Source organism: Muntiacus reevesi, chromosome 18 (genome assembly GCF_963930625.1).
Source record: "Muntiacus reevesi chromosome 18, mMunRee1.1, whole genome shotgun sequence".
Taxonomy (NCBI): Eukaryota; Metazoa; Chordata; class Mammalia; order Artiodactyla; family Cervidae; genus Muntiacus; species Muntiacus reevesi.
Window position 1 is genome coordinate 40997907 of NC_089266.1, and position 26209 is coordinate 41024115.

Consider the following 26209-nt stretch of genomic DNA (forward strand, 5'->3'; position numbering starts at 1 on the left):
TGACTTGATCCTATAACCCCCTCCCTACCTCAAACACGACCTACCTGACCTAGGACAGTGTCCCCGGTGGGAGTGAGTCTGTCTGTGTGGCAGATGCACAAGCTCAACCCCAGCCTCTACTAAAATAATTTAATAAAAATGGAGTTTTTGCAACGGAGGTTGAAACTGCTCCTTTCTCCTCCTCCTCCCCCACCCCGTTCCTCCCAGCAAGCCACACACTAAGGACCAGCCCATCTGCCGCGCCTGGACGTGACTGCTCCCTCCGGCCGCCAGGGGGCGGCCCCGCGCGCGGGCCACGTGGCGGAGGTCGCGGCCTCCGGCGCGGGGAGGAGCCGGACCTGCCACAGCGGCAGGGCTGGTGCAGGTCACTCGGAGCTGTCCCCGTCCGGGCCGCTGTCCGGCGTGGGCGGGAGGAGGGGTCTCCTGCGGGAGCGCTTGACCCGGCGAGGGGGCATCAGCAGCCTCCGCTTCAGCACAGCTATGGGCAGAGGGGGGAGCGGTTAAGGGCCGGGAAGCCCCCGGGGGCGGGGCTGTGGGTGAGGAGGGCCGCGTCTCACCAGCCACGGTGTCCCGGCTGTCCACCGTGGGCTCCCAGTAGATGCTCTCCCCGCGTCTGAAGTTTCGGTGAAGCCGAGTGCAGAGCGTGGCCAGCGTGAGCAGTACCAACAGGAAAGTCAGGGCCATGGCAGCCCAGGCGGCCTCCTCCGTGCGAGGGGTGGGGCCGCGGGCGGCCCTTGGTGGCGCTGCTGCCCGAGGGGCCGGGGAAGCCTGACCCGGACAGGCACAGCCCCCAGGGCTGTTCTGCCCTTTGGGCGGCTGAGCCTCCAGCCTGGAGCTGACATTGCTTCCTGGTCCCCCAGGCAGCAGTGGGCTAGTGGGCACAGGCCGGGCATTATCGCCTTCACCCTGAGGTCCCAACATGGGCTGCTTGGCCTCCAAGCTCCCTGGGGAAACAGAGGGGAACCTCGGGGCTGAGGGAGTGGGTTGGAGACCAAAGGCGGCCCGCAGCCCACGCCTCCTGGCACCACTAGCAAAGAGCTGCCCAGGTCTGCTAGATTCCACCTCCACGCCGGGTGGCCGCCAGCTCCTCAGAGTAAAGGCCAAAGCCGGGGCCTAAGAGCAGAAGAGACAGCGGTCACCTCCTCCCTGCCCAATGGCACCACCACCCTGAACCAGCAACCCCATGACCGCCACACCTAGCCAGCACCCCTCACCTGCACACACCCTCGCCGATGGCACAGCCTCCCTCTGCCCAGCATGGGCACCAAGGAAGGGGGCCCAGGAACAGTGTCAGAACGGAACCCAGCTTTCACTCTCCTCTGCTTCCGCCGCTGCCTCCTCTTTAGCCAGTGGGCAGCCTGGGCCGGCTCCACCCACGCCATCTCCAGTGCTAACCCCCATGCTGCCAGTACAAGGGGCTATGAAAGGAGGAGGGAACTATTAGAGCTAAGTCAAAGCTGGGGAGCAAGCAAGCGGAGGCCCTGAATTCACCTTGCCCTGCCCACAGCGCTGCAGCCTCCACTGGTACCACACAACCACCTTTCAGCAAGCACTTACCCGATCCTGGGTGAGGCTGGAGTCAGGGGCCAGTAAGGGCTGGGTCACACAAGTGTGGGCGAGGAGGGCAAGCTGGAGCTTCAGCCAGGGGTGGGCACAGGGGTGGTAAAGGAAGCTGACATCCTCAGCCTGCAGGAAAGGCATGGAGACGTCAAGCCGGGCCCAGGTCCCTCCTGAGAGTCCCAAGTTCTCCCATCCTGGGGAGCCAACTTCAAGGGACTCCCAGGATGACCAGATGACCCTCCCTCCTTCTGGGCTCAGGAAAGGATAAAGAGCTCTGGATACTGGCGTGCATGCCCTCTTGCCTCTGAGCACTCCTTCATCCCTCCTCTCCGAGCACTGCCACCCCTCAGACGTCATAGCTTCCACGACAACATGCGTGGTTAACCCTGCCAGACTCAGACCACCCTCTTCAACTATGTTCCTCTGCACCTGGCTCTACAGGTCACCCATCTAGGCTGTAACCACCCCCGCAAAGAGAGACGGAGTCTTCCACGTATTGACCCATCTATATATATTCAGTCTCCCCAAAGCATCCGAATACAGGGCACTCAGGCAGCAGGTGCACAACCTCAGGATGGAAACACTTCAATTATTAATCATTCTTTGATTGAGCTGACCTGATGCTCGGCATTTGTGCCAAAGGCTGTAGGAGATGCCAAAAGAGAACTCCTGGGCTCCGCTTGCAGGGAATACAAAGGAAAACTCAGGGAAACAGGACTAATGCAAATAAACGAGCAAATTAATAAAGCTCAAAGTGATTAGCAGTTAAATTTTAAGAGACGATTACAAGCATTACACAAATTTGGAGAAGGTGATGAATAAATAAGGGTTAATGTGCTCTGGCAAGGTCTCAAGGGAGAGCTGACTCCTGCCCTGGGCCTTGAAGAAGGGTGGGGATGGATGGCAGGAGTGCAGGGAGCTGCCCCCCTCAAGTCAGGTCAGGCCAGGTATAGAGGGGAAGGAGCCTCACACTCATGGGTGGTGAGCAGACCAACACGACTGAAGGGGAACCAAAGCTGTGGAGAGGTTAGACGAGGCTTACTGAACCAGGTAGAGCCAGAAAAACCAGAAGGGGGGGTGGGGCCACGATAAGGTGGGAAATGAGGAGCCACTGGTTTCTGAACAGTTTGCAATGAAAAGGGCTGTTTGGGGAAAAGAAATAGATAGGTGGCATGAGCTCTTCTGGCTTGGAGATATTACAAGGATCAAAAATAGGTATTTCAAAAGGAAAACCAAAAGGACAGAGAAGCTATCCAACCACTGGCGGTGAAACATGCAGCCACACAAGGTGAGCCCAAGGTTTGGTCGGTAACCTGAGGTACACACACTCCGTGCTGTTGGTTAGTTGCTAAGTCGTGTCTGACTCTTTTTGACCCCATGGACGATAGCCCACCAGGCTCCTCTGTCCGTGGGATTTCCCACACAAGAATACTGGAGTGGGTTGCCATTTCCTTCTCCAGGGGATCTTCCCAGCCCAGGGATCAAACACACGTCTCCTGCACTGCAGGCGGATTTTTTTACCACTGAGTCACCTGGGAAGCCCATTACACACACACACACTCCTTACAGCTTCCTATTTTCCTAAGTGCTATCCCACACAATCTGTTTACTCCTTATGGGGAGCGTGTGTGCTCATTGTGACCCCCTGGACTGTAGCCTGCCAGGCTCCTCTGTCCATGGAATTTTCCAGGGAAAAATAAGGGAGAGGGTTACCATTTCCTACTCCAGGGGATCTTCCTGACTCAGGGATTGAACCCACATCTCTTGCATATCCTGCATTGACAGGTGGATTCTTTACCACCAGTGCCACCTGGGAAGCCCATAATAACCACTTAAGAACCTCTCACAGAAAAGCGGGGCCCAGGGAAGTCAGCAGACTTCCCAAGTCACACAGCAGGGCTAGAGCACTGGTTGTTTTCTCCTAGCACTCTCAACCCCCTTGCAGCCTCCTGCCCATACAGTTAGCTACTCAATAGCATTCCTGACACCTCGCTATAGAAGACAGAGGCCTAAGCTCACTGTCCCGGGCCTAAGAGCACTGTCTCCTCCTGGAGTGGGGAGCGGTAAAGAATGGAGCCAGTGAGCAGAAGAGGTGGAGAAAGCCTGCAAGGAGTTGGCTGTTTCCAGCGCAGACCCCGAGGATGCCTCCTGCTTGTACTCACCTGCCGTGGCCGCATCCGTGTGTAGGTCACTCTTGGTGACACCTGTACCAGGGAGACAAGAGAACTGAGAGGCCCCGGGAGACTCCGCTGGGGGGACGGGGGTGGGACAGGACAGCAGGCCCGTGCTGTCACGTTGGGTGGTGACGCTGGTGACGAGGGCCGGAGGAACAAGGTGCTCAGAGGATGGCTGCGGAGGGCACCGCGAGGCCAGGGCGGGACTGCGCTACCCCTTCACGTTTCTCTCTCCCACCGCCCTCCAGGCTCCCACCTGTGGGGGCAGAGGCCACAGGCCCTCGGGACAACGGGCTCCCGCCTCCTCCGCCACCGGTTCAGCCACCACCTGTGGGTCCAAGGCGCAGAAGAGCTGGATCGTCTGGCCTCGGAGAGGGCTCTGCCCTCTCCCTCCCAGGCCCAGCACTCCAGGGGAGAATCCCGAGTCCCCCTCTCGGCACGCCCTTCCTTCTGGCAAAGCACTTGGAGACTCCGGGCCGAAGGCTTCTCGGCAGCGGGTCGCCTTACCTCACGGGGACCCAGGAGCCCCGCCAGGGCGGCCAGGAGCAACAGCTGGGGCGGCGGAGGAGGAGGCGCCATCCCGGCCCGCCCCAGGCCGGCCGGCAGCCCAGCCAACAAGGGAACGCTCGCCGCCAGGGCCTGCCCCCGCGCACCCACGCCGCCCGCGTGCCCACGTAGACCCCCGGGCTCGCGCCCGCCGGTCCGGCCCGACCCCAGACCGCGCGCTTGGCTCCCGGGCTCGCGCGCCCCCGGCCCCGCCCCGCCCACGGCCTCGCCTCGCCCCGCCCCCGGGACTCCGGGCGGCTCTTGGCGGGTCCCCGCCCCGCCCCGCCCCTGGGCCCGCCCACAGCCCCGGCCGCGTGCGCACGAGTCCGCCAGCCCCGGCCGGAAAAGTCATCTGGAAGCGGCTCCTCAGCGCACAGCGCAGCGAGACTGGCGGGACCACCTCCATCCCCCGGCACTGGTCCCAGCGGGTCTCCGCGGCCTGCAGGGCGCAGCTGCAGCTCCTGGGTGGGATCGTGGAGAAGGAAGGAGGGCGGAAAATGGAACTCCTGTGAACTAGGTGGCCCAGGAGAGGAGACGCGTCCACTCCTTTGGTAAACCCGCTTCAGACTCATCACTGGAAGAGAGGCAGAATCCTGAAATACAAACTGCGGAAAAGAGAGGGTCCCCACTGCTTCCTTCGCAAATAGCTTCCGAATCCGGAGGAGTCTCAGAGGGTCTCGGGCCTCCACGATCCCCAGGCCCGAAGTCCCGGGAAGCTGCAGCCGGGCTGGGGGCTGCTTTGTTGTCCACGTCCGCCTCCGCTTTCGTGATAAGCCCAGCGGCGGCCCGTTGGTGCCCGAGGAGACTTTGGCCACCTCGTGAGGTGGAGTCACAGGCCTCACCCCCAGCAGGGTGCTCGGGCCAGACATTCCCCGCAGCGGGGCGCCCGCTCTGCCGCCCTATCCCGGGCGCCCATCTCCTTGGTCCAGCTCGGGATTTTGAGGGAAGACGGGAAAGTGGGTGGAGGGTGAGAGCTGTAATGTCCAGCCTAAAACTTTGAAATCGAGCAAGAGCGTCTCCCACATTAACCGCCCCCCACCCCCCGTGACTTGCAAGGGGTATTTCTTACCCGCCCCCCGAGCCCCAGAGATTGAGCTGATGAAGGGACTCAATCCATCCCCCGCCACGACCCCCTCGCGGGGTGACAGGCACCCCCTCCAAGGGCACCCGAATGCATCTTTCCCTCCGCCTGAGGGGCTGTTTCTTTTGGGGAAGTCCTTCCTGGGGAGCGGTGTTGAGGGTTCCCTCTCCCTGCAGCTAGGATCCAGGGCAGCCCCATGCTCGCGGGGGCGTCGGCAGGGCGCTCTAATGCAGGCAAGGGAAACGCGCAGTCCCCTGGCCCTCTGGGCTCCAGCTGCAAGTCCGCGGTCGGGGCGCGACGCCTGCCCTAGCCCTCGCTGGCCCTGAGCCGGACCCCCTCCCGGCAGGAGTTATTGCGCAGTTGCGGGTACCGGCGGGGCGGAGATGGACACCGAGATCGGAGAGGACCGCCGGTCCGGGAGACCGAGGTGCGGGTGATGGTTCCCGCTGCAGGCGCGCCGCGCCGCGTCGCCCCGCGGGAGCCCGGGGTCCGCGCCGGGAGCTGCGGTTCATTAGCTTCTCCCTTTTGCTGCTTCTCGCCAGCGGCCCCTGAGGGCGCAGTGACGCAGGGGCTCCCCGGGAGCCACACACCCCACACACCACGCGGGGCGGAGGGGTGGGGGCAGAGAATTCTGAGGCTCACCCCCGTCTCCCCGGCCTCGGCCTCCGAGTCTCCCCCCAATTCGCCGCCGCCCACACTCCCTCCCGCCTCCCCGGCGCGTCCTCGCTGCCTCTCCGTGGCCTCCGCTGCTTTCACCCTCTGCTCCTGTCGCAATCGCTGTACAAAGGGCCGGGGGGCGGGAGTCGGGGGGCGGGTGAGGGGAGCCGGGCGCGAACTGGCTGCCTCTGCGGGGCCCCGGCCAATCCGGAGCGCACCCTCTCTCTGCCCCGCGGGAGGGCCCTGGGCGGCCGCCGCGGCCGGGCGGAGCCCCGAGCAGAGCGGGGAGCAAGCCGAGGGGCGTCCCCGCCGCGGCCGCCCGCTGGGGGCTCTCCAGCCTCGCCATGCCACCGTGGGGCGCCGCCCTCGCCCTGCTCCTGGCAGCGCTCGCCCTGCTCGCCCTGCGGCTGCGGCGCCCCAGCAGGCGCGCCGTCGGAGCGAGGACCCGGCCGGGGGCGCGGAGCGAAGATCACGGGGAGGTGGACGGCGGAGGCCCCGCAGGTCAGTTAAGCGACGGGCGGGAGCCGCTGCCCGGCGGCTGCAGGCTCATCTGTAAGCCGTCGGCGCTGGCCCAGTGCCTGCTGCGCGCTCTGCGACGCTCGGCCGCGCTAGAGCCGGGGCCGCTCCCCTGGCTCTCCGGGCCCCACCTGCAGACTCTCTGCCACTTCGTACTGCCGGTGGGGCCGGGGTCAGAGCTGGCCCGGGAGTACCTGCAGTTGGCAGACGACGGGCTGGTGGCCCTGGACTGGGTGGTGGGACCTGGCGCCCGGGGCCGCCGAGCCACCAATGCCGGGGGCCTCCCGGCGGTACTGCTGGTGATCCCCAATGCCTGGGGGCGCCTCACCCGCAACGTGCTCGACCTCTGCCTGCTGGCCCTGGAGCGCGGCTACTACCCGGTGATCTTCCACCGGCGCGGTCACCATGGCTGCCCACTGGTCAGCCCCCGGCTGCAGCCCTTTGGGGACCCGTCCGACCTCAAAGAGGCCATCACTTACATCCGCTTCCGACACCCCGCCGCCCCGCTGTTCGCGGTGAGCGAGGGCTCGGGCTCGGCGCTGCTGCTCTCCTACCTGGGCGAGTGTGGCTCCTCCAGCTACGTGACCGGAGCTGCCTGCATCTCGCCCGTGCTACGCTGCCGCGAGTGGTTTGAAGCCGGCCTGCCCTGGCCCTACGAGCGGGGCTTTCTGCTTCACCAGAAGATCGCCCTCAGCAGGTGGGTAAATGGGAGCCGCAGACCGTGTGGGTAGGGGTTTGGGGCTGGGAAACAGCTCTGCCTGGTAATGAATCAAACAGGTGTAGAGCAATTTGGGCAGAGTTCTCCACACACAGTTTCTGAAGCGTCCAAATCCTCTAGTCTGGACAGAATCAGAGAAGCAAATTTAAAAGCCACGGACCGACTGAGTCAGCATCATTAGCTGGAGCAGGGACTCCAGCCCAGGGGACCCCCTGGCCTCACCTCAGCTGCACCGCTAGCAACCTGAGCACCTGATGCTGCACATCGCCTAATCAAATCAACAAAGAGGGCTCTGGAAGCAATTGTGACTGATTGTCCAGAATGTTTCCTTATAGTCTCTGAGCCTGAAGGTGACAGGAATCAGAAATTTGGTGGTTATTTGATTTATTGAAATTCCTTAGATCTGACAAGTGTTTTGCATATTCCTAGTACTCAATATTTATTGCAAAAATTTTAAGAATGTTTAAACATACTTCTTTAAATATCCAAAAAGAAAAGAATCTACCGCCAGGGTAACAGGGAGACTCTTCCACTGAAAAGGCCTGGGCGACAGTCCCACAGCAAATAACCAGGCCTCGGCTTACACTGTTGCTATCCTAGGAGATGAAGAGGTTAGCTAAGTTGTTGGGAATTCAGGATTTGAACCCAAATGGGTCTGACCCCACATGCCAGGTCTTTCTGCCCCACCACAGTGTTGCTATCATGTCTAGCTAATCCCTATGAGCCTCACTTTCCTCTTCAGTTAAAGGGAGTTAATAATAACCACCTCACAAGGTGGCGTGAAATAAGATAACCAAAGGACGGGGTCTGGCACCAATACACGGTGGCAACTGTGATTTCTGTTTCTTTCCTTGCTCCATTTTGTCTCCCTGAGCTCAACAACAGCCCACGTGCTACCATGGCAACCCAGAGCCACTGGAACAGTCCAGGGGCAAGGTGCTCTCACATGGCCTAATTGTCAGTTTCCTTCTGCAAATGACCACCATCAGTGCTGCTGACCCCAGGTACCAGCTGGAGGATACAGTGAGGGAAGTGAAGAGAAAAACTGGGCCTTTAGGAACTGCCCTGCCCATGGAATTTGGGGATTGCCCACTTAGGGCAAGCCTCTTTGAATGTTTGCAGGAGGTACCGATCCAAATTCAGCTTGCTAAGGCTGAATTAACCCAAACTAAGTACTGAACTGCCCATCCTGGCCTCCTGGTCAGGGTGCCAGGCTCTCCCCAGGGAGGTGGAAACAGCAAATATATCCCTATTTCCCAGAGCAGTTGCTCTCGGGCTCCCATTTGGGAACTCACCCCATAAATTAATTATTACACTCCCAGTTACTTCCTCCGCCACTCAGCCCTCTCTAGAAGTACCTGCCCCATTGATCAAGGTCACATTCATTTGTCATCATCTGGACAGCATATTATCTTTTAAAAAACAACCAAACTGGGCTTCCCTAATGGCTCAGTGGTAAAGAATCCGCCTGCCAATGCAGGAGACATGGATTCGATCTCTGGTCCCGGAAGATCCCACATGCGGTGGAACAGGTAAGCCCGTTACACCACAGCTACTGAGCCTGTGCTTAAAAGCCCGGGAGCCGCAACAGCTGATCCCATGTAGTGAGAGCCCACGCTCCACAACAAGAGAAGCCACACAACGAGAACCTCGTGCACTGCAACTAGGCTCGCCACAACTTGAGAAAAGGCTGTGCAGCAACAAAGACCCAGCACAGCTAAAAATAAATAAATAGATATATTTTTTAAAAAGCAAGCAAACTAAAAAAAAAAGCGAGCAAACTAATACAACTTAAAGTAAAATGTTAATGATGGGGTGCCACTTGCTGCTTTGGATAGTCTGAGCCAGTGGGTTCTAAGAGGGGTACAGAAGGGGACAGTTTATAGCAAGTTCCCTACAGGGATCAGAAGTTGAGGTCAGGAGGAGAGAGGTCACGGCTATAAAGTCAAATGCTGCCCCAGGGCTGGGGAGGTGATGCGGTGAATGACCATCCTGGTAGAAACTGTAATACAGAAAGGAGGGCAGAAATACCCTGATTGTTGCCATGCCAGCCCATGTCATCAGATCTCCTCATTTCCTTTGAGAAGCCAGCTAGCTGCATTTTATGTGAATTATCCTGATTTTATTATTTTTGGCCACGCCATGTGGCTTGTGGTAAAAAGCCATGCCATGTACCTTGGTTCCCTGACTAGGGATCAAACCAGGCCCACAGCAGTTTTAAGCACCGGACTGCCAGGGAATCCCCAAATCTCCTGGTTTTAAATGATGGCAACGATGTGGAAGTTTTTAAGCACACTATGTGACCAAAGAAAGCCTCCATGGTCAGACACTGGCCTGTGGGTGGCCATTATGTAACATGTGGTGTCAATTTATTTTCTCTTTCCTTCCTTCCTCCTTCAACTTCTTCCTGCCAGGTACGCCACGGCGCTGGAGGACACCGTGGATACGGGCAAACTGTTCAGGAGCCGCTCCCTGCGGGAGTTTGAGGAAACCCTCTTCTGCCACACCAAGAGCTACCCCATCAGCTGGGACACCTACTGGGACCACAACGACCCCCTCCGGGATGTGGATGAGGCAGCGGTACCTGTGCTGTGCATCTGCAGTGCCGACGACCCCGTGTGCGGGCCCCCAAGCCACTTTCTGCCGACTGAACTCTTTCACAGCAACCCCTACTTCTTCCTTCTGCTCAGCCGCCACGGGGGCCACTGTGGCTTCCTGCGCCAGGAGCCCTTGCCAGCCTGGAGCCATGACGTCATCTTGGAGTACTTCCGGGCCTTGACTGACTTCTTCCGGACGGAAGAGAGGATGAAAGGGCTGAGCAAGCGCCGAGCTTCCTTCCTGGCGGGCCGGCGTCGCTGGGGAACACTGCCGAAGCGGGAGGTCTCCCCCTCTTCCAGTCTGGAGGAGATCTTTAGCTGGAAGAGATCCTATACACGGTGAGGCCTGACCCGAGAAGCCCCTAACCCTGCAAGGAAGAACAGAACTGCACATGGCTGAGTCCTTACCAGGCAATGAGGACTGAATGCGGCCAGGTGGCTGCACTTTGCCCCTGGTCCAGCCCCTCTCTTAAACTGGTCTGTGGAAAGAGATGGAACCCCCTGGAAGCTGGCGTTCACTGGCCCCTGAGTGGAACTCCTGCCCCGACCCTGTTCTGCACATGCCAACTCATCCCGGTTCAGCAGCGGGGCATTGCCCATCACTATCCCCTGTCACTGACTTCATAAGCCAAAGAATAGCACCATTTAAGTCCCTGGACTTTAGAGAAAACGCTCCCTCACGAGCAATGACACAGAAGATGAGTTTTTGTGAGCCAAGGGGTAGGTCTGTGCCACTCAGGTTCTCAAGCTGGAGCCACTTGAGGTAGTGGGGACAGACAGGATGTTTGTGTCTTCGTCCCACTTCCCTCGTTTTTTTTTTTCCTGCGGCTGTGGCTCCGCTGACTTCACGTGGTGACAGCTGTGGAAGCGGCTCACAGCCGTGTGGCTGCGTCAGTGAGAAAGGCCCGGAGGCAGGCAGTGCTGTGCGGAGCCTGGGTTGGGGAGGGTGAGGAGGCGGAGAACGAACACCTGCGTCTGGAACACTAAGGTCCAGTGTTCGGATGAGTTCTGCAAGTCTTCATTGGGAGTGGGGGGCTGATCTGGGGCTTCAGCCTAGGACTTCAAGACTCACTGAAGAGATTCCAGGGGTGATTAAGAATAGGAAATCCTCGCAGGGTGTGCTTGACCATGGCTCAAGGAGCCAGGCTTTCAGACATTCTAGGTGCTCCTTCCAGTACCATTTTGGAGGATTACTCCAGAGAGCTCTAGCGAGGGACGTTTTTCTCTAGAGATGTGAGCTTTCTCTAAATGGTAAAAGTATAAACCTCATATCTTAGGTGGTTTTTTTGGTTAGTTGCCCTCTTTTCAGACACTGCTGCTAGCCTTTCCCTCTTCAGAGCCTAGAGAGACATGTGGTACCAGAGAAAACAGAAGTTCCAAGAGATTGACTGGAGCTGACTCAGTGATTTATGAATATTTCACATTATCACACCTTTTCTGCTCAATTATTCAAAAGGCTATCCATCCATGTAGATGCAGGAAGAGCTTCCCCCAGGATCTGGCCACTTACTGACTGATAGGCTTCTCGGTGTTTTGAGGACTAATGCTGAAGATTAGAGTAAAATAAGGCATTGTATGGATTGACCCACACAACTTGGTTTGGATTAGGCCATTAAGCAATACAGTAGGACATCCAGTCCGTCCCCTCACTCCCCCAAAAGAAAGCTTTGCCCAGAACCAGAAGTTTTAATTGGTCATCAAGAAAAGAAAGCACCTCTTTTGACAAGAGGCTCCATCCTGGCCTCACAAACAGCAAAACAATTTTAAGGAGGAGAGATGTTTACCATGTCCTAAGGCTTGGTATGAGGAATTCCTGGGGCCATGATTTTAGGTTTGGATAATCTTCCCCCATTCTTGTTCTTCTAGATCAAATAAGAAGAAACTCTATAAACTAATCCAAGAATCTGAACCAGAAGGCAGACAACACTCAATTGTCTAAGGCACATTATCCTGTCATGAAAAGACTCCCCACCTCCGTCCCCCCCCCACACCCCCCCGCCCGCTTGTTCCTCTTCCTCCGCGGTCCTCAGCTAACATTCTCTCACTATTACTGAGCAGGAGAAATAATAAGGAAGTGAACCCCAAAGAAGCCATTCTACTTCTGGCTAACCACCTTGGTGTAAGGCTTGGTGAAGAACTACTGACATCTGGCGAGCCCTCTCCCCCAGCTTCTGGTACAGTGGAGATTTCAGTTTATTAGGTCTTGCCCTCCCATATGCAGGACCCTATGATAGTTCAGAACTCACTGCAAACTGAAGAACACGTCAGTGGTTTTTTAAACACCCCTCCACCCGCACCCCCAGGATTAAATGGCCCCTAAGGGCTAAAATCTGGATTGTTTCTCTAGGCCAGATACCTTGGGACTCTGGTTCTTTGAGATAATAGCTTTTGGAGAAATCATGGTTCATCTTTTACAGGAAAGCAAGCTTGTGGGGTGGGGATAGAGGAAGATGTATATATCCTTTAAGTGATAAAAGTACGAACCTCACATCTGAGGTGTTTATTTGGTTAGTTCCCTCTTTTCTGACACTACTACTAGCCTTTCCCTCTCCAGTGCCAAGCTTCAGAACAGCCCAGTCCAGCTCCACTGATTGCCTTGGATCCACAGCTCTAATGACCTAAGCCCCAGTTCTCCTCCATGCCGCTTGTGCCAGATGTACTCAGAGCCGTTCTCAAGAAGCTACTTCTCTCCTGTCTTCTCGTCACTGTTTGAAGACATCACTGTTTTTCAGCCCATTTTTGCCAGAAAGTGTACTTCCGGTTCAAGCAGGTTTGGGTGACTCTTCCCTTCATCTAATGACAAACGACTCACCCAAACTGGCTCCACTTTTGTTGTTAGCTAATTGTATGAAACCCGATGGAAGAACCCCAGACACACATTCTGAGAGAGTGCACTGGCCCTTGAACAAACTGACAAGTTACAAGCTGGGGGAATCAAGAAAACAATGAAACAAACAAAACCCAAAGAAGTACCATTGAGCTGGGAGTTTTCCAAGTAGCATGTCTGGCAATCCACTCAGGTCTCATTCACTTGCTCGCCTCCCCTTTTGGTCTTTTCATTATTTAGAAACACCTTTAAATGGTAAAGGGGGTAAAAACAACCCAATGACAATAAAGAAGACGTCATCTCTGAAGTAAAAACTGGGTCGTGTCTCCATCCACTGGATCAGAATGTAGGAAGCCCTCAACTGCTTCTCAAAGTTTCTTTGAGTTCTACTAAGTTCTGACCTTTGATATCAAAGACTGTGGTTAAGCTGTAACTTAATTCTCTTAAAGATTTACTATTTTATGTATTTATACATGGTTTCCAAGGTGGCTTGGCCAGAGATGACAATATGAAAAAAACATAGCACCAAATTCTCATTTTGAGAAGACACTCTGTTTTGTGTGAAGATATCCTTGCTAAGACTTGAGTGCTGTTATAAGAAGTCTTGACACAGGAAGTGTCATTTCAGCTTTATATACAACCTCAAAACCACACCAGAACCGGAAAGTCTTCTGTACTCATCTTCCACCCAGACCACAGGATCTTTTGTCAGTCAGTCACGCTTAGTAATGCCAAGGTTTCTTCCTTTAGAAATGAACTTTAAAGTTTCTCCATGCTTAAATAAACAGATATACTTGGCCACTTTGGCAGAACTTGCCAATGATACCAGTGATTCAGTGATACCAATGATTCTACAGCCAAGCCACAAAGGATGGCATCAGAAACTGTTTTCACTATGTATCACATTTTACAAAGTGAAGATTGAGAAGTTATATCCAGGGATTTTGTCCGAGTGCCCAGAGATGGAATGAATGCCTTAGGAAGCAGGAAGTCCCACAACTCTGGTAGAATATGCAGCCACTTGGCACACATCATGGAGGGGACCTGTGCTGAGGGATTGTGGAATTTCATTAAAACAAACAATGAAAGATATTAACATTTTAAAAACAAGTATCTCTAGCTCCTCCAGCCTTCCTGTATAAGAAGATAATATCCTGTTCTAGTGTCTATCACTAGTGTGATTAAACAAAAAATTCTCTCCAACTTGTTTGCCTCTGAGTAATAAATTGCAGTCTCCCTGCAACAATGGAATGTCATTTTTAAATCTCCAGAAACAAACATTCTGTTTGTCTTGAGTCCTCTATGTACCGAGCCATGCTTACCTACCTGTGAGTTAACAGAGCCTCACTGCACACTATTTACTGGATGTTGCTTCACTTCTATAGTTCTAGGTTGGTGTCCCCTAACACTTACCACTGGCAGCTCTGTTTAATCAATAACCAGTCCTCCTGCTCTGGGCTAATCATTTCCCAGTAGGCTCAAAATTCCCTGATCATTAATGGTACCTACACAAGGATATTTTCCAGGTGCAATTACTAATTTGTGTGTTGGACAGAGCACTGAAATAGTTTGTGGAGATGTGGGTTCTAGTTTCTCCTTCATCAGTGACACAGAACTTTGGGGCAAGTTATGAGTTATTCCATATGAAAACATTGTGACAATGAAAAGGCCTTAATTTAGGTCTGCTAGGCTAAAATGAAATAGTAAAAGCAGATGAATCCTATTCTGCAAGTCCATTTAATTCCACAATCAGAGCTCAAAGACCTCTGTAATGAGGTGACATCTTTCAGATCAGAATCTTTTTTCCAATTCTTTTAAGGCCAAGAAGTTCCAGTTATTAATTCTATTGCAAAGTAGGGAAGGACCTGGAAGAGCTGCACCTTTGAAGCTCACAGACTGGGTGCTGGGTTGCCCAGTTGAAAGCAAACTCTTCCTACCCCCTTCCCAAGCATGCACGCATGCGTGTGCACTGATAGCCATATTATGGCTAATAGGTTATACATTGGTTCATTTGTTCCAGCCAAAAAACCATCTTTCTTCTTGTAAGTGACGGTCAGAAAGGATGCGCTTTTCAAGATCTCACAGTTAGTGGTGACAGGGCTAAAGACCAGAACCCCAACCACTGCTCTTCATGCCACACTTTGCCCTTTCCTAGTCAATATGACAATAAGTAATGCTCATCTTAAACTCCATAATGTAAAAGGCGTTAGCAAAACGAGAAAGAATGTTTTCAGAGCTGCTGCACAACTCTGTGACGGAGTCAACATGAATCTATGAATGGTGTCCCTGAAGTTGTTTGTTGCAGTTTGCAAAGCCTTAGCACGCCCCCCCAGCCCCACCGGCGGCCTTGTCTCTCTCATCTATAAGAACAAGTATCTGAAAATATAGTCACTAATTGCCTGGGACACGTACAGGAAAACCCTGGTTTAGTGGTTTTTCATCACTCAGATGTAGATGACAGTGCTAGCTTATAACCCTGGGGCTGTGCAGCTAGACCACTGTGCTGACTTTTTATTTCTGTTCAAATTTCTTTTATAGTCAGGTAGGATAGGCTTTAAACCCTAAGCATTAACTCAGAGCATCTTTGATGCGTTTGGTCAATAACAACATGTGTTTTGAGTTGTTGACATGGTTAGAAGCACATGTTTTACAATACTCTCCTTTCACTGCAGTTTGAACAACTCAATTGTGGGGATATAAAAAGAAATCTTGTTTTTTAAATCCCTTTCTATAGCTCAACCAAATTCAAGGTGGGATACTGGAAATGCTAGAGATAGAACACCTGGAATCTAATCTTGGCTGTTTGACCCAGGCAAATTAAACCCTATGTAAATGCTAATTAATCTCAAAATAGCTCAGTATCAACATTCTAGGAGTTTAAAAACTATGTTGAAAAGTGCCACTTTTCTGACAGTCTTCTATTCAATAAAGTAGGTAATCTCAATAATGCTTTTTAAAATGACACTTAAGACTACTTTCTAATTAAAAAAACACAGAAGCCCCAGTCCATGAAACTCCATCCCTCCAAATCAAGCCTTCTGACAAAAAAAAAGTCATTTTAACAGGACTGGATTAGATGATACACATTCAGGGCTAGAATGTGGTGATTTTAAAATCTGGGGAAATAAACCCAGATGAAACCACCTTCAGAAGCTTTCTTTGCACAAGGTCCAAGAACTGCAGACAGCTGGGCATCCATGTGTACGGGAGGAAATGTAGTAATATAGACCACAACATACGCTTGTATAAAACTTAAGAACATGCATCAAACTGTTAGAACATAAACTAGAATCATATCTCACAGCCACAACACAATAGGCTACTTCACTGCCTGGGCACACAGAATTTGAGGCAATTAGACTAGAGCTGACATCAGGGAGCTCCTTCTTAGCTGAATCTCACTCATCCAGCACAGTGTCTGAGATTCAGTGATTATCCAATAAACAGTCATTGAACTGAAATATATTTAATGGAAATACAATTACTTAAAAAAACTGAGCAGACACTCCATGTACTAAAATTACTTTATTACAGTTGATTTTTTTTAAACATTTCCTTTGCTATGATACAAAGGATACTTACAAACAAAATATTACATATGACCTTGTTTTCGCTCTTATGTTCTGACAACTTGGTAACAGCTTTAAATGCACAATCTATACAATTAATACAGGTTATATATGAACTATAAGGTATGTTGAACCAGAAGAATACTGACAATATACTGTACAATAAGCCTTACCAGTTAGTGCTGCAAACCATTTCTACCAAAAGGAAAATGCACATCTGTACAGTCACTTTTACCAGCTGGTGCTGACAGTGGGAGAGAGGCTTCTTCTCCATTGGAACCCCTGGGAAGCCTCCACTGTGGGTGTCTGTTTGGTCCAAAAATTAAGAGGACTATTTAGATTTAAAATTAGTCATCAGGAAAGTGGCAGAACATCACTTTCAACATGATAATCTCTCACCAAAAAAAATCATGTCCCAGCTTTAAAAGACCACGGTCCTTTGTCCACCATGAAAACCCGATAGGCTCAAGGGCTTTGGGAGATGAAAAGATGAAGGCTGCCAAAAAAGGAGGCAATAAACCAAGCCAAAATCTAGGTTTTGCAAAATCTTTTTTTTTCCCCTTCACCAAAGGGAACTAGAAAAGTACAAATTCATTGATGAACCTCAATGGTAATAAATCAGTTAGCTGATAACCCTCATTTTACCTGGACCCCTGACTTGTGGGAATAACTGAAAGAGACTGTGGATTATATACACCATTTTTAGAAAAGAACCTTTTGCTTAGTTAAAATTTTCCATTTAGCCACCAAAGCTGGTCCTAGTCTATTACAGGTGTGCATTCATCTTTCAATGGTCTACTCAGAAATGATAAGGTTACAGCTTTTCTTTAAAAAAAATTTTTTTTAAATAAAAAAGCAATTGACTGAAGCATTTTTCTTTTTTTCGGTAAATAGCAAAAATAAAAATAAAAACCAACCCTGGCATTTGCACAAATAATGCAAATGGAGCGATATGGCCTTTAAGGTAATGGGTTAGTAGAAAGGAAGAGAGAAGTGAAGAAAATTCAGAGAAAATGATGTATTGATTTTTCTTTTTAAAAATTTCTACAATACATGTGCAAAAAAATCATGCTGGTTGAGGAAAACAAAAGTAAATGAGTATATAAAACTAAAATCATAAATAATATGTTTGGATGACTGGTAAAAGCAGAAACCAACCTGGGTTACAAAAAGGATTATACATTCAAGATGCTCTTAAACCCAGTGGGATAACTTATGTTAAAACTGTGTTAATAGTTACGTTAAAAATCTCAAGTTTGTTTTTAAATCTTCACAATACAAGCAAAGCTGTTTTAAAATATACACTATACATATTTCTCATAGTCTCTCCAACCTCATTAATGCGCATTAGGCTATCCTTTTCATATACTAAAACAAGGGGTTTCTGAAAGCTAAATTGTTCAGAGCAACCCATCCATTATTTAAATGTTTATGTTTTAAATGGGTTAAAATCTTTAGCAGACTTAACATAAATAGGATTTAGCAACACAAATGTTAATTTAAAAAACTCTAAAGCATTTACAAATTATCAGGTTGGAATAGTCTGGGGAAGTTATGTGCACTATACTTCAAAATGTTATTTACATCAGACCATTGCTTTTGTAAAAATTTCCCTAAAAGATAAAAAACAAGTTTGGAGAATTAATCCATTCTAACCTAGCAGGGGAGGATCATAAAAGGAGAGGTAAAACAATAACAAAAGTATCTCTTAATAGAAACCCCACATATCCCTCTCCACTTGGATTTTGCCCTATGAAACCACCTGCAAATTCTAATAGGCTCATATATCAAACGTCAAGATAATGTGGTAAAATACCTTGTCAGATAAATTACTGGCCTCGAGTGGACTTAAAAAAAATGTTTTTCTCACCTGTGTCTCCGGCTTGGATTATTTTGGACACATGTATGTAATTAATTGGAGGGGCACTCTAAACAGGCACAATTCCCATTTAATATAGAATAAAAGATATGACATATAAAATGCTTTTGAGAGAAGAGGTGGTGGTTTCTTTGATATTATGAAATGCAAGAAAACACAGTTGGAATGGACACCAAAAAAGAGCTTTCTGGCAACGCACCAGGGGCAGTCAACATTTTGATAAGCTAAATATACTTGTCTATGACTAAACAGGGGTTAGAAGGCTTCCAATATTTCCCCCCAGGTTTGTTTGATATGTGCCAAACAGTCACATGGCCAGCTAGAATCTGCAAACATCAAGCAGTTCCATCCTTTTTAAGTCACATAATTCATTCCATGACCATGTGTAATTATAGAAACAATAATGTTCATGCTGAGGCAATGTATTTGAGGGCTCAGAAAAAGCAAAATGTGCCACCGAGAGAAACCTGTTCCCATACAACTGGTCTTCATGCTTTCAAGTGGCCCTAATATACCTTTGATGCTAAGCCAAGCCATGCAAAAGCAGAGTACACACTTTTCATTAATATTGGTATCTCATTTCTAAACTCCACTGACCTCAGAGTTGCCATAGAAACATGAGTAATGAAAGCATACAAGTGAAGGTTCATGGGTTTTAAAGAACGCATTTCCCTCATCTATATTTACCAGCTTTTAATACCTCAGGTTACAAGGCATATCAAGGGATAACGACAAAGGAACATATGTAGTTCTGGAAATAGGAAAAATGCTCCAGAAATGGGATCAATGTGCCAGTAATAAGCATAGTTCATTTGAAAATTCAGCAAGAGAGCCCAATAAACAGTTCCAAGCCATAATGTTATCTATCACCTGCGTTAATTTACACAAACATTAAAACTCTTGCACTTTACAGACAAAACACACTTCTGTAAACTTGGCCACTGGGGGAGGGAGGCTCCCTACCTCATTCATGATTGAGAACATGTGATCATTATATTAAATAAAGCGACTCTGCTTCAAACAATTTTAAACCTGACCAACCATTAAACTTAACTTCCCCCTGTTTAACAACATTGAAGAATTAATTCTATAAAATGTCACCTAGGATAGTTTCAGGGTTAGATGCTAGGACCACAACTGGCAATGACAGCAACTCCTCTCTAGCTGGCACAGACTTATAAACTTTAGTACAAAAACAAAAAAAAATACAGAAACTAGGTCAATTTGTTAGCTACATATTTACAGATAATTACATGATTTCTCCACTCACAATTGCTAAAAACTATGAGTGAAAAGGAAACTGTGCAGGTTGAATTACCCGTACTTTGGGGGGAATTCTGGGGTATCAAGATACCCTTTTCATTCATTCACAAGTCTCATCTTCTCTCCACTTTTTCAAGGCAAACTACCTACAGATGTCTAGATTAATATATCCAATGGGCATCCTGTTTCAGAGAGGATTAACCTTTTTCTCTATTTAAAAAAGAATCTCTTGTATATTTAAAAAGAAAACAAACCCAACACAATCAAACGGATACACACACACACACACACACACATGCACACATCCTCTGAAACTTCAAAAAGTTCTGATTGTTGGGTAACAGTTAACAGTGATGGTGACATAGTAAATGGCTCCCCAGTTTTTATTCTCTGCCTTTATTTTCTTTAAAGGATATCTATTTTGGGGTGGGTGAGAGGGAAGTGCAAGTTTAAGAAATCTACAACAGGCAGATAAGGTGCATACTAATTTATGTATTTATGATCTAAGGACTACTATTAGGCCAAATGGAATTCTCTTCCCTTGCATGAATGAAATTTTGGAAGTCTGAATATAAGTGAGGCAAGAACTAGTCAATGTGACTTTAAAAGGGGCTACCAGAATTCAGTAGAAAATATAAACACACAACAAAGGAAGAGTTCTCAGCTTCACTTTCTTTTTCTAGACAGTGTTTAATAAAACTTCTTTACAAATTAAGTCATTTCCAATGTAGACTCACTGTAGTGATTTAATAAAAGTGCAGACAACATAACCAGACACACAGCAAAATAGACTTCAATCAGTAGTCCTTGCATACAAGAGGCAAGTCTGCTAAGTGTACAGCATACTCTTCATCCTTTAAGGAATCTGAGGATGGAAAATTTCCAGTTCTTAACAACTGAGAGTAAGTGAGGGCTTTTTCAAAGGTAATGCTACAACCTGGTTGGGGGCACTATCATGAGAGATGAGGGAAAACAGAGAGTCAGTTTCTCTTTAACAATAATAATGTGTATTTTGGTAAGCAACTCCAAGATGACAGTCCAAGTTTTAGATCTGTTCCTTAGAGAAGACAATTTTTTTTTAAGACATAAGAGCCTCCTCTTTCACCATTATAGGAGATTCACACTTAAACACCTTAAATATATTATTTTCTGACTTGAATACACACTAGACACTTCACATTGTGAGCATGGAACAAAACGCAGGGCGATATAAACTTCCTAGGAAAGGGTTGCAGTGTGGGGCCAAATCTGTGCTTAAAAAGATTTGCCTCTGAAGGGGTGGACAGTACATGAAGAACTCACTATTAGCAAGCAAGAAGAGGCAGCTGAAAGGAGAAAGCCCCTTGCCAATACCAAATCCTTCTCTCCCAGTGGCCATTTCCTGTTGATTTTATTAAGAGAATCTTAGATGCTTTAGCAGTAATTCCTTTCTTGAATGTTTTGGTCCTTAGCAAAGTTTATAATTATTATCATCATTATTAATGGAACACAAAGGGTAAGAGGATCAATGGCACCAATACTAAGAAATATGTATGGAGTGCACATGAAGATTATGTGATTTATTGGTTCTCTTTATCTCTGCAGAGGAATCACCACCAGTGTTTTTTAGTTTCCATGGTTCATTTCTCTCTGCATCACTATCTTTCACTGCATCGCAACACAAACTCACAGGAACACTAACTGGTTCCTTCCCCAGCATTACTTTACTGCACTGGAACTTATGGTTCCACGTTTTACTTAACTTTCTTTCCACCCACTCAAGTGCTAAGAAAGGATCAAAAAAGAAAAGACTGCATCTAATGACCACCTTCTCATAAATATCAACCCAGAGTATTCAATTGTTAAGAAACACATGCATTCTTGCCTTAACTGAGGACTGAAATAATGAAACAAAATAACAGAACCTTAAGTGCCCTGATGGAAATGTACAGTATGAGTTATATCCATCTATCTATACACACATATAGACACTCATATGTATATACAATATATACATACAAATGATAATAGCTATACCAAAAATGTGCATATTTAACACAGTTTTTAAAAGCCAGTAGATTATGGTATAATACAATTTATTTCCACTAGTGATGGCACAAATGGAGAAATGCAAAGGAGGTGTTTCAAGTACAATAGAGTCATTTTTCACAGGTGAAAATAAACAGTATTATTCCAGTGTCCAACACAATGTATTCTATAAAAGTTTAAAATGCCAGACATAAAGTAGAAAGTTTCTAAAGTCTGCCTTATGGTTTGAAAAAGATACTCAAAGAGTTTTTGATTTTTGAAAAGGGGGAGAGGAAAAATAGGTGGGAGTGGGAGAAAGTCAAGGACAGTTTCTTTAGTGAACTAAACGGTGTTTACTTGATGTCTAGGCAGCTGAAAATCATAATGACTATGCTAAAAAGTTCAATTTACCAATAAACCCTTGGCCTAGAGTACCAAGTATCTCATATCCGTGGGTGTGGCTTCAATTCCAGGACTGTTCATCTCTAGGCACAGAAATGACTTAGAAAAGAATGGCAGCTCTGAATAAAATACAAACATATTTTCTAGCTAATGTTATCTATATAATGAAAATGCTTCCAGATACTTTTAATTTGGGGTTAGAGCTGACTTTAATAAGGGGAAAAATAAATGCAAAAGGAAGGGAACCCCACTAGGAACAATGTATCAAGGTATGAGGTTTTGCATTTTTCAAATGCTAACTTAAAAAAGAGGGAGACAGTGAACCTAAGAAACTTATACTGCCAAGCTCTGGATGCCAGACATAGCATATATGATTTTCTGATATGCGAAGACAAATTTCCCATACTTTTTATTTTCTCAAACACATTTATATATAGTGAACACCAATACTGGGGAGGAGGTAGTAGTACTTTGATCAAATGTTGACGTCTGTACACTGATTGAGAAAGTGCCTGCTTCTTTCTTTAGGATCTCTCAAAACCTTTTAAATTTTCTTGCTACAAGCTTTACTCTGATGATTCCTACTATGTATGATATTCTTCAGAAGTTAGATCTTACAAACACACACAAATCAATTAATTTGAACCATTTTTGCAAACTATGTATACTTTAATTAAAATTAACTTAATGGAATAATCCAGGTATAGTCATGACCTACATGTAAAACTGGTTGCCACACAAATCAGATACAAAGACCTATTGGATAGACATCTGGAGTCAGTATTCAATCACAATTTTACAAGTACATACGGTCTGCATGAATTCAATAACTCAATTTGACTAATTCAAGTCCACAAGTGGACTTTAACATGTATTATTGGTAGTATTTTTAAAAGAGTTTTGTATGTAAAATTGATCTGCACTTCTATTCCACCCCTCCAGTAGTACAGAGGGGCCAGATCTAGTAAGAATTTTTATAAAAGGTATCAAATTCATTATATTTTTATACATGTTATTAATTCTAAAGCTCTCTCCTATCATTTTCCTCCAAATAGGTAGACACCTCAGTCTGCTTGAAATACTGTATACAACATGAAAGCAAAAAGACAGAAAATTAAAAGCTCCTTTCGTTAGACAGACAAGTAAGTACATGTCATGTTCACCTAAAAACTGGTGATTTCAAGCCTGGCCAAGAGGACAATGTACCAGAGTGCTACCTGAAACACTGCCTAAAATTGTGTGTGAGTTCTACTGTGATCTTGGTTTTTAAAAGATTTACATTAATTTTTCTTCCAGTTACCTTTAAATGAATGCCAGAAATTCCTAAAGGGGAGGATTCATGGAGATTAGACTTGACGTACCTGGGGAAGACTTAAATTTGGTTGAGAAAACCAAGATTTCAACAAACAGATTACTGGTTGGTCATTTGCCTCGATCCAGTTGAAGAGTATCATTGAGAGGGCCTTAGAAAATTCTACCTGTGAGTCCTCTGACTATATGAAAAAACAGGATCCAGAGTTAGCAGCAAGGGTTCTTCAAGATAAGGGAGGGGGCAAAACAATAACTTGTAAGAAACTCTGATCTATCACTGAAAAGAATGTTTCTTTTTCCTTCAAGTCATACTCACAGCTTCCTACCCACCTTCAACTCAATTTCCACACTAGCAGTGGAATACCAAGTAACATCTAACTTTCAGCATTGGGTTGATCCTTCATTGCAAAACAAAATAAAACAAAACAAAACATGCCCCTCTGTGGGAAAAAATTAAAAAGTTAGCGTTTGTCAAGAGATTCCCTGACCACTATAACTTACCTTACTTTTTTTTTTTTTCTAATTTGCCAAACTATCTAGTTCCTTTTCAGTAGTACTTTAGCACTGAGGCTAGAGACTTCTGGAAGTGGTGTTTCCTGTTGTGTGATGTTAACATGATGCCGAATGGTCACTAAGTCTCAAGGAACTAGAAGTTCGTAAAGTATTGCAGCAACAAAAACAGCAATTAAAAAAAAAAAAAAAAAAAAAGAGGACCTGCACATGCAGCAAAATCTACAGTGGTGATGAGGATTAGTCAGCAGCTGGTAAAGTCATTGGCTCAGTGACTCCTGGTTCACCATGGCAACTAAACATTTAAACAATTGGCTACTCTACTTGTAAACAGGAAATCCCATAAGCCAAAAGGGGGTAATCAAAGTATGCCTATGTAGTGTGGTGAAAATTCCAATAGATGGCAATTTGCAAATATGGCATCATTCAAATACCTCTGGCATTTGATTTGTATTGGCTATATATCTTTGTTTTTGTACAAAGTATAAGTACTGTTTGGGGTCTTGGAAGCTATAGAGCTTAGCTAGGATGAGATATCACAGTATAAGCAACGAAACGTCAGGATACAGAGGCTTTATCTCCTCACTCTTGCTGCTGAACATACCCACCATATGAACTTTCAGGGGCCTCTCTCACCCTTCATGTCTTCCCCTTTAAAGGCTCACAGGTTCATTGATACAATTCCCACACCACTTGTGATCTCCTTAAGCACCTCCATCTCATCATGCCACAAAGAAGGCACAATTGAATGCACCAAAAAAAAAAAAAAATTCACTGACAAATCTATGCAGCATTCAGAAAAAGAACTAAATTGTTTCCTACTCTCTGAAAAAGTCAATGCAACCCTTTAGTGTTCATGGATTTCCATATTCTTTTCCACTCCAAATGAGGCTGAGAAGTCAGACCAATTTTATAAAGAAAATACGTTGGTAAGGGGATACAGATGTGTTTCAGTAAGACCTTGTTTCAGCATATGCTGCCTGCTGTGAGTGGCTTATAAGAATCTGGGGTATGTAGAAAGGCTTTAGATCTTTTCACACCCTTCTTAGGATATATCATTGCCCTAAAGTGATGACTCAAGATACATTGCTGCATTCTATTTTTACAGTATTCAAAAATACCCATCTACCCAATTTCTTATAACCACAGGCTTGATACATATATATGTGTGTGTATGTATTTGTATACACACCTACATGACAATTCCCCTTTTCAAAATTTCTTCAAAAGTTAAAAAAAAAAAACCTGGCAGCCAAATACTATGACATCCCAATTAGTAAACACAAAACAGAACGCTTTACAAAAATGAGTAAGATATACCATATGCACTCAGCTTCCACACTGTAGTACCCAAGTGAGGAGGCTGCTGTGACGATGTCTGTAGGCAGTTTCTTTTGGCAGACAGCTCCAGCGGAATCGCCACTCTCAATTATTAAGTTATGTATAAGACATGTGTGACCCATTGGATATTTGAGAAGTGACACTCGTGCTTCTGCTCATGCCCTGCTCCGTCCGTCCCCCAGAAGCTGTCCGCCTTAGAGCCTGAGGGCTATTGCGGACTCCCATACTGCTACCTCGGGGTACCCCTTGCATTGGCCCCGAGGGGTGACCCCATGGCTGGGGTCCACCTTGCATTGGATGGCCCCAAGCTTGTGGTGGGCCACCCATGGGATGACCCCAGTGAGGTCCTGGACCTCCGGTTGGATTGTGAGACCAACCAGAAGCTCCCGGGTAGCTGTGGCTGAATGCCTCAGGGGAGAGATTAGAAAGGACCATGTTACTAAAACCTAGTCTCATGCTTTCAGAGTCAAAAGCTTCAATTTCTCTGGCTTGACGTTCCAGCAGGCTTCGTATTCGTTCCGTGCGTTCATTCTGCAAAGCCAACATTTCTTCTTCAATCTGTTGGGGGTTAGAGGGAAGCAAAAAGAAAGCTGATTTATTTTTTAAAATCTATAAACCAACAAGGAAGTCATAATTAGTCAGCTTTGAAGTGAATCATAAAGGTCACACTGGCTATTTTGTGGATGTATATTTAAAAATCAAAGAGATGTACTATAGAAATCATACACAATTTATATTTCTAAGATGTGTAAAACCAAATTCTTAAAAGCAAAGGCAATAACCTCTATTGAAATAATAAATCAAGGCAATCATCATCAATGGCTACTAAATCATTACGTAAAACACTGAACCATTAGGTAAAACACTGAAGACACCTGGGACTCTCCTGGGGCAATCTTGTAAATAGCAATACCTGAGCCATCCCTGTCTCTAGATTGTCAACTGGATGACTTCTGAGTGACTGAGTGACAGTCATGCAGTCGTGTCCAACTCTTTGCGACCCCATGGACTACAGAGCCTGTCAAGCTCCTCTGTCCATGGAAATCTCCAGGCAAGAATACTGGAGTGGGAAAAAAAAAAAGGAATACTGGAGTGGGTTGCCATTTCCTTCTGCAGGGGATCTTCCCAAGTCAGGGATCAAACATAGGTCTCCTGCACTGAAGGCAGATTCTTTGCCATCTGAGCCACCAGGAAAGCCTAAAACACTGAATAAAAAATGAAAATGGGTGAAGGGAAATTAGCGTTATCAGA

At 47.4% G+C, this 26209-nt stretch overlaps 3 protein-coding genes across 6 annotated transcripts in view; 1 reads left to right on the top strand and 2 right to left on the bottom strand.

Moving 5' to 3' along the window:
• Positions 1 to 117: 117 nt before the first annotated feature.
• Positions 118 to 6022, bottom strand: TP53I13 (tumor protein p53 inducible protein 13). 4 transcript variants are annotated; one of them, XM_065911070.1, is made up of 7 exons: positions 6004 to 6022; positions 3991 to 4062; positions 3723 to 3764; positions 1558 to 1686; positions 1215 to 1418; positions 558 to 1113; positions 118 to 478 (listed from the first exon to the last, which is right to left on the bottom strand). In XM_065911070.1, exons 3-7 carry the CDS (start codon positions 3735 to 3737, stop codon positions 366 to 368), a joined length of 1017 nt encoding a protein of 338 aa, XP_065767142.1. In that variant the 5' UTR covers positions 3738 to 3764; positions 3991 to 4062; positions 6004 to 6022; the 3' UTR covers positions 118 to 365. The 4 variants fall into 4 exon arrangements, with proteins under 4 accessions (XP_065767142.1, XP_065767139.1, XP_065767141.1 ...); XM_065911067.1 differs by lacking the exon at positions 6004 to 6022 and adding an exon at positions 4242 to 4508; XM_065911069.1 differs by lacking the exons at positions 3991 to 4062; positions 6004 to 6022 and adding an exon at positions 4242 to 4508.
• A 249-nt stretch (positions 6023 to 6271) lies between these two features.
• Positions 6272 to 13951, top strand: ABHD15 (abhydrolase domain containing 15). Its single transcript, XM_065911066.1, has 2 exons — positions 6272 to 7231; positions 9667 to 13951. Exons 1-2 carry the CDS (start codon positions 6363 to 6365, stop codon positions 10190 to 10192), a joined length of 1395 nt encoding a protein of 464 aa, XP_065767138.1. The 5' UTR covers positions 6272 to 6362; the 3' UTR covers positions 10193 to 13951.
• A 2231-nt stretch (positions 13952 to 16182) lies between these two features.
• The window catches only part of TAOK1 (TAO kinase 1), a 96911-nt gene continuing 86884 nt past the window's right edge, over positions 16183 to 26209 (bottom strand). Inside the window, exon 20 of the mRNA XM_065911096.1 lies at positions 16183 to 25516. Within this exon, the coding sequence (XP_065767168.1) occupies positions 25055 to 25516 (462 nt within the window). The 3' untranslated portion in view covers positions 16183 to 25054. The remainder of the gene's footprint in view (positions 25517 to 26209) is intronic.

What these genes read in the sequence shown, in the direction of transcription:
- ABHD15 (XM_065911066.1), top strand. Translation starts at nt 6,363, where the DNA reads ATGCCACCGTGGGGCGCCGCCCTCGCCCTGCTCCTGGCAGCGCTCGCC. An exon ending in CAGAAGATCGCCCTCAGCAG is followed by an intron (nt 7,232 to 9,666) that starts GTGGGTAAATGG and finishes TCTTCCTGCCAG; the next exon opens with GTACGCCACGGCGCTGGAGG.
- TP53I13 (XM_065911067.1), bottom strand. Translation starts at nt 4,313, where the DNA reads ATGGCGCCTCCTCCTCCGCCGCCCCAGCTGTTGCTCCTGGCCGCCCTG. An exon ending in CACGGATGCGGCCACGGCAG is followed by an intron (nt 1,687 to 3,722) that starts GTGAGTACAAGC and finishes CCTTTCCTGCAG; the next exon opens with GCTGAGGATGTCAGCTTCCT. An exon ending in ATCGGCGAGGGTGTGTGCAG is followed by an intron (nt 1,114 to 1,214) that starts GTGAGGGGTGCT and finishes TTCTGCTCTTAG; the next exon opens with GCCCCGGCTTTGGCCTTTAC.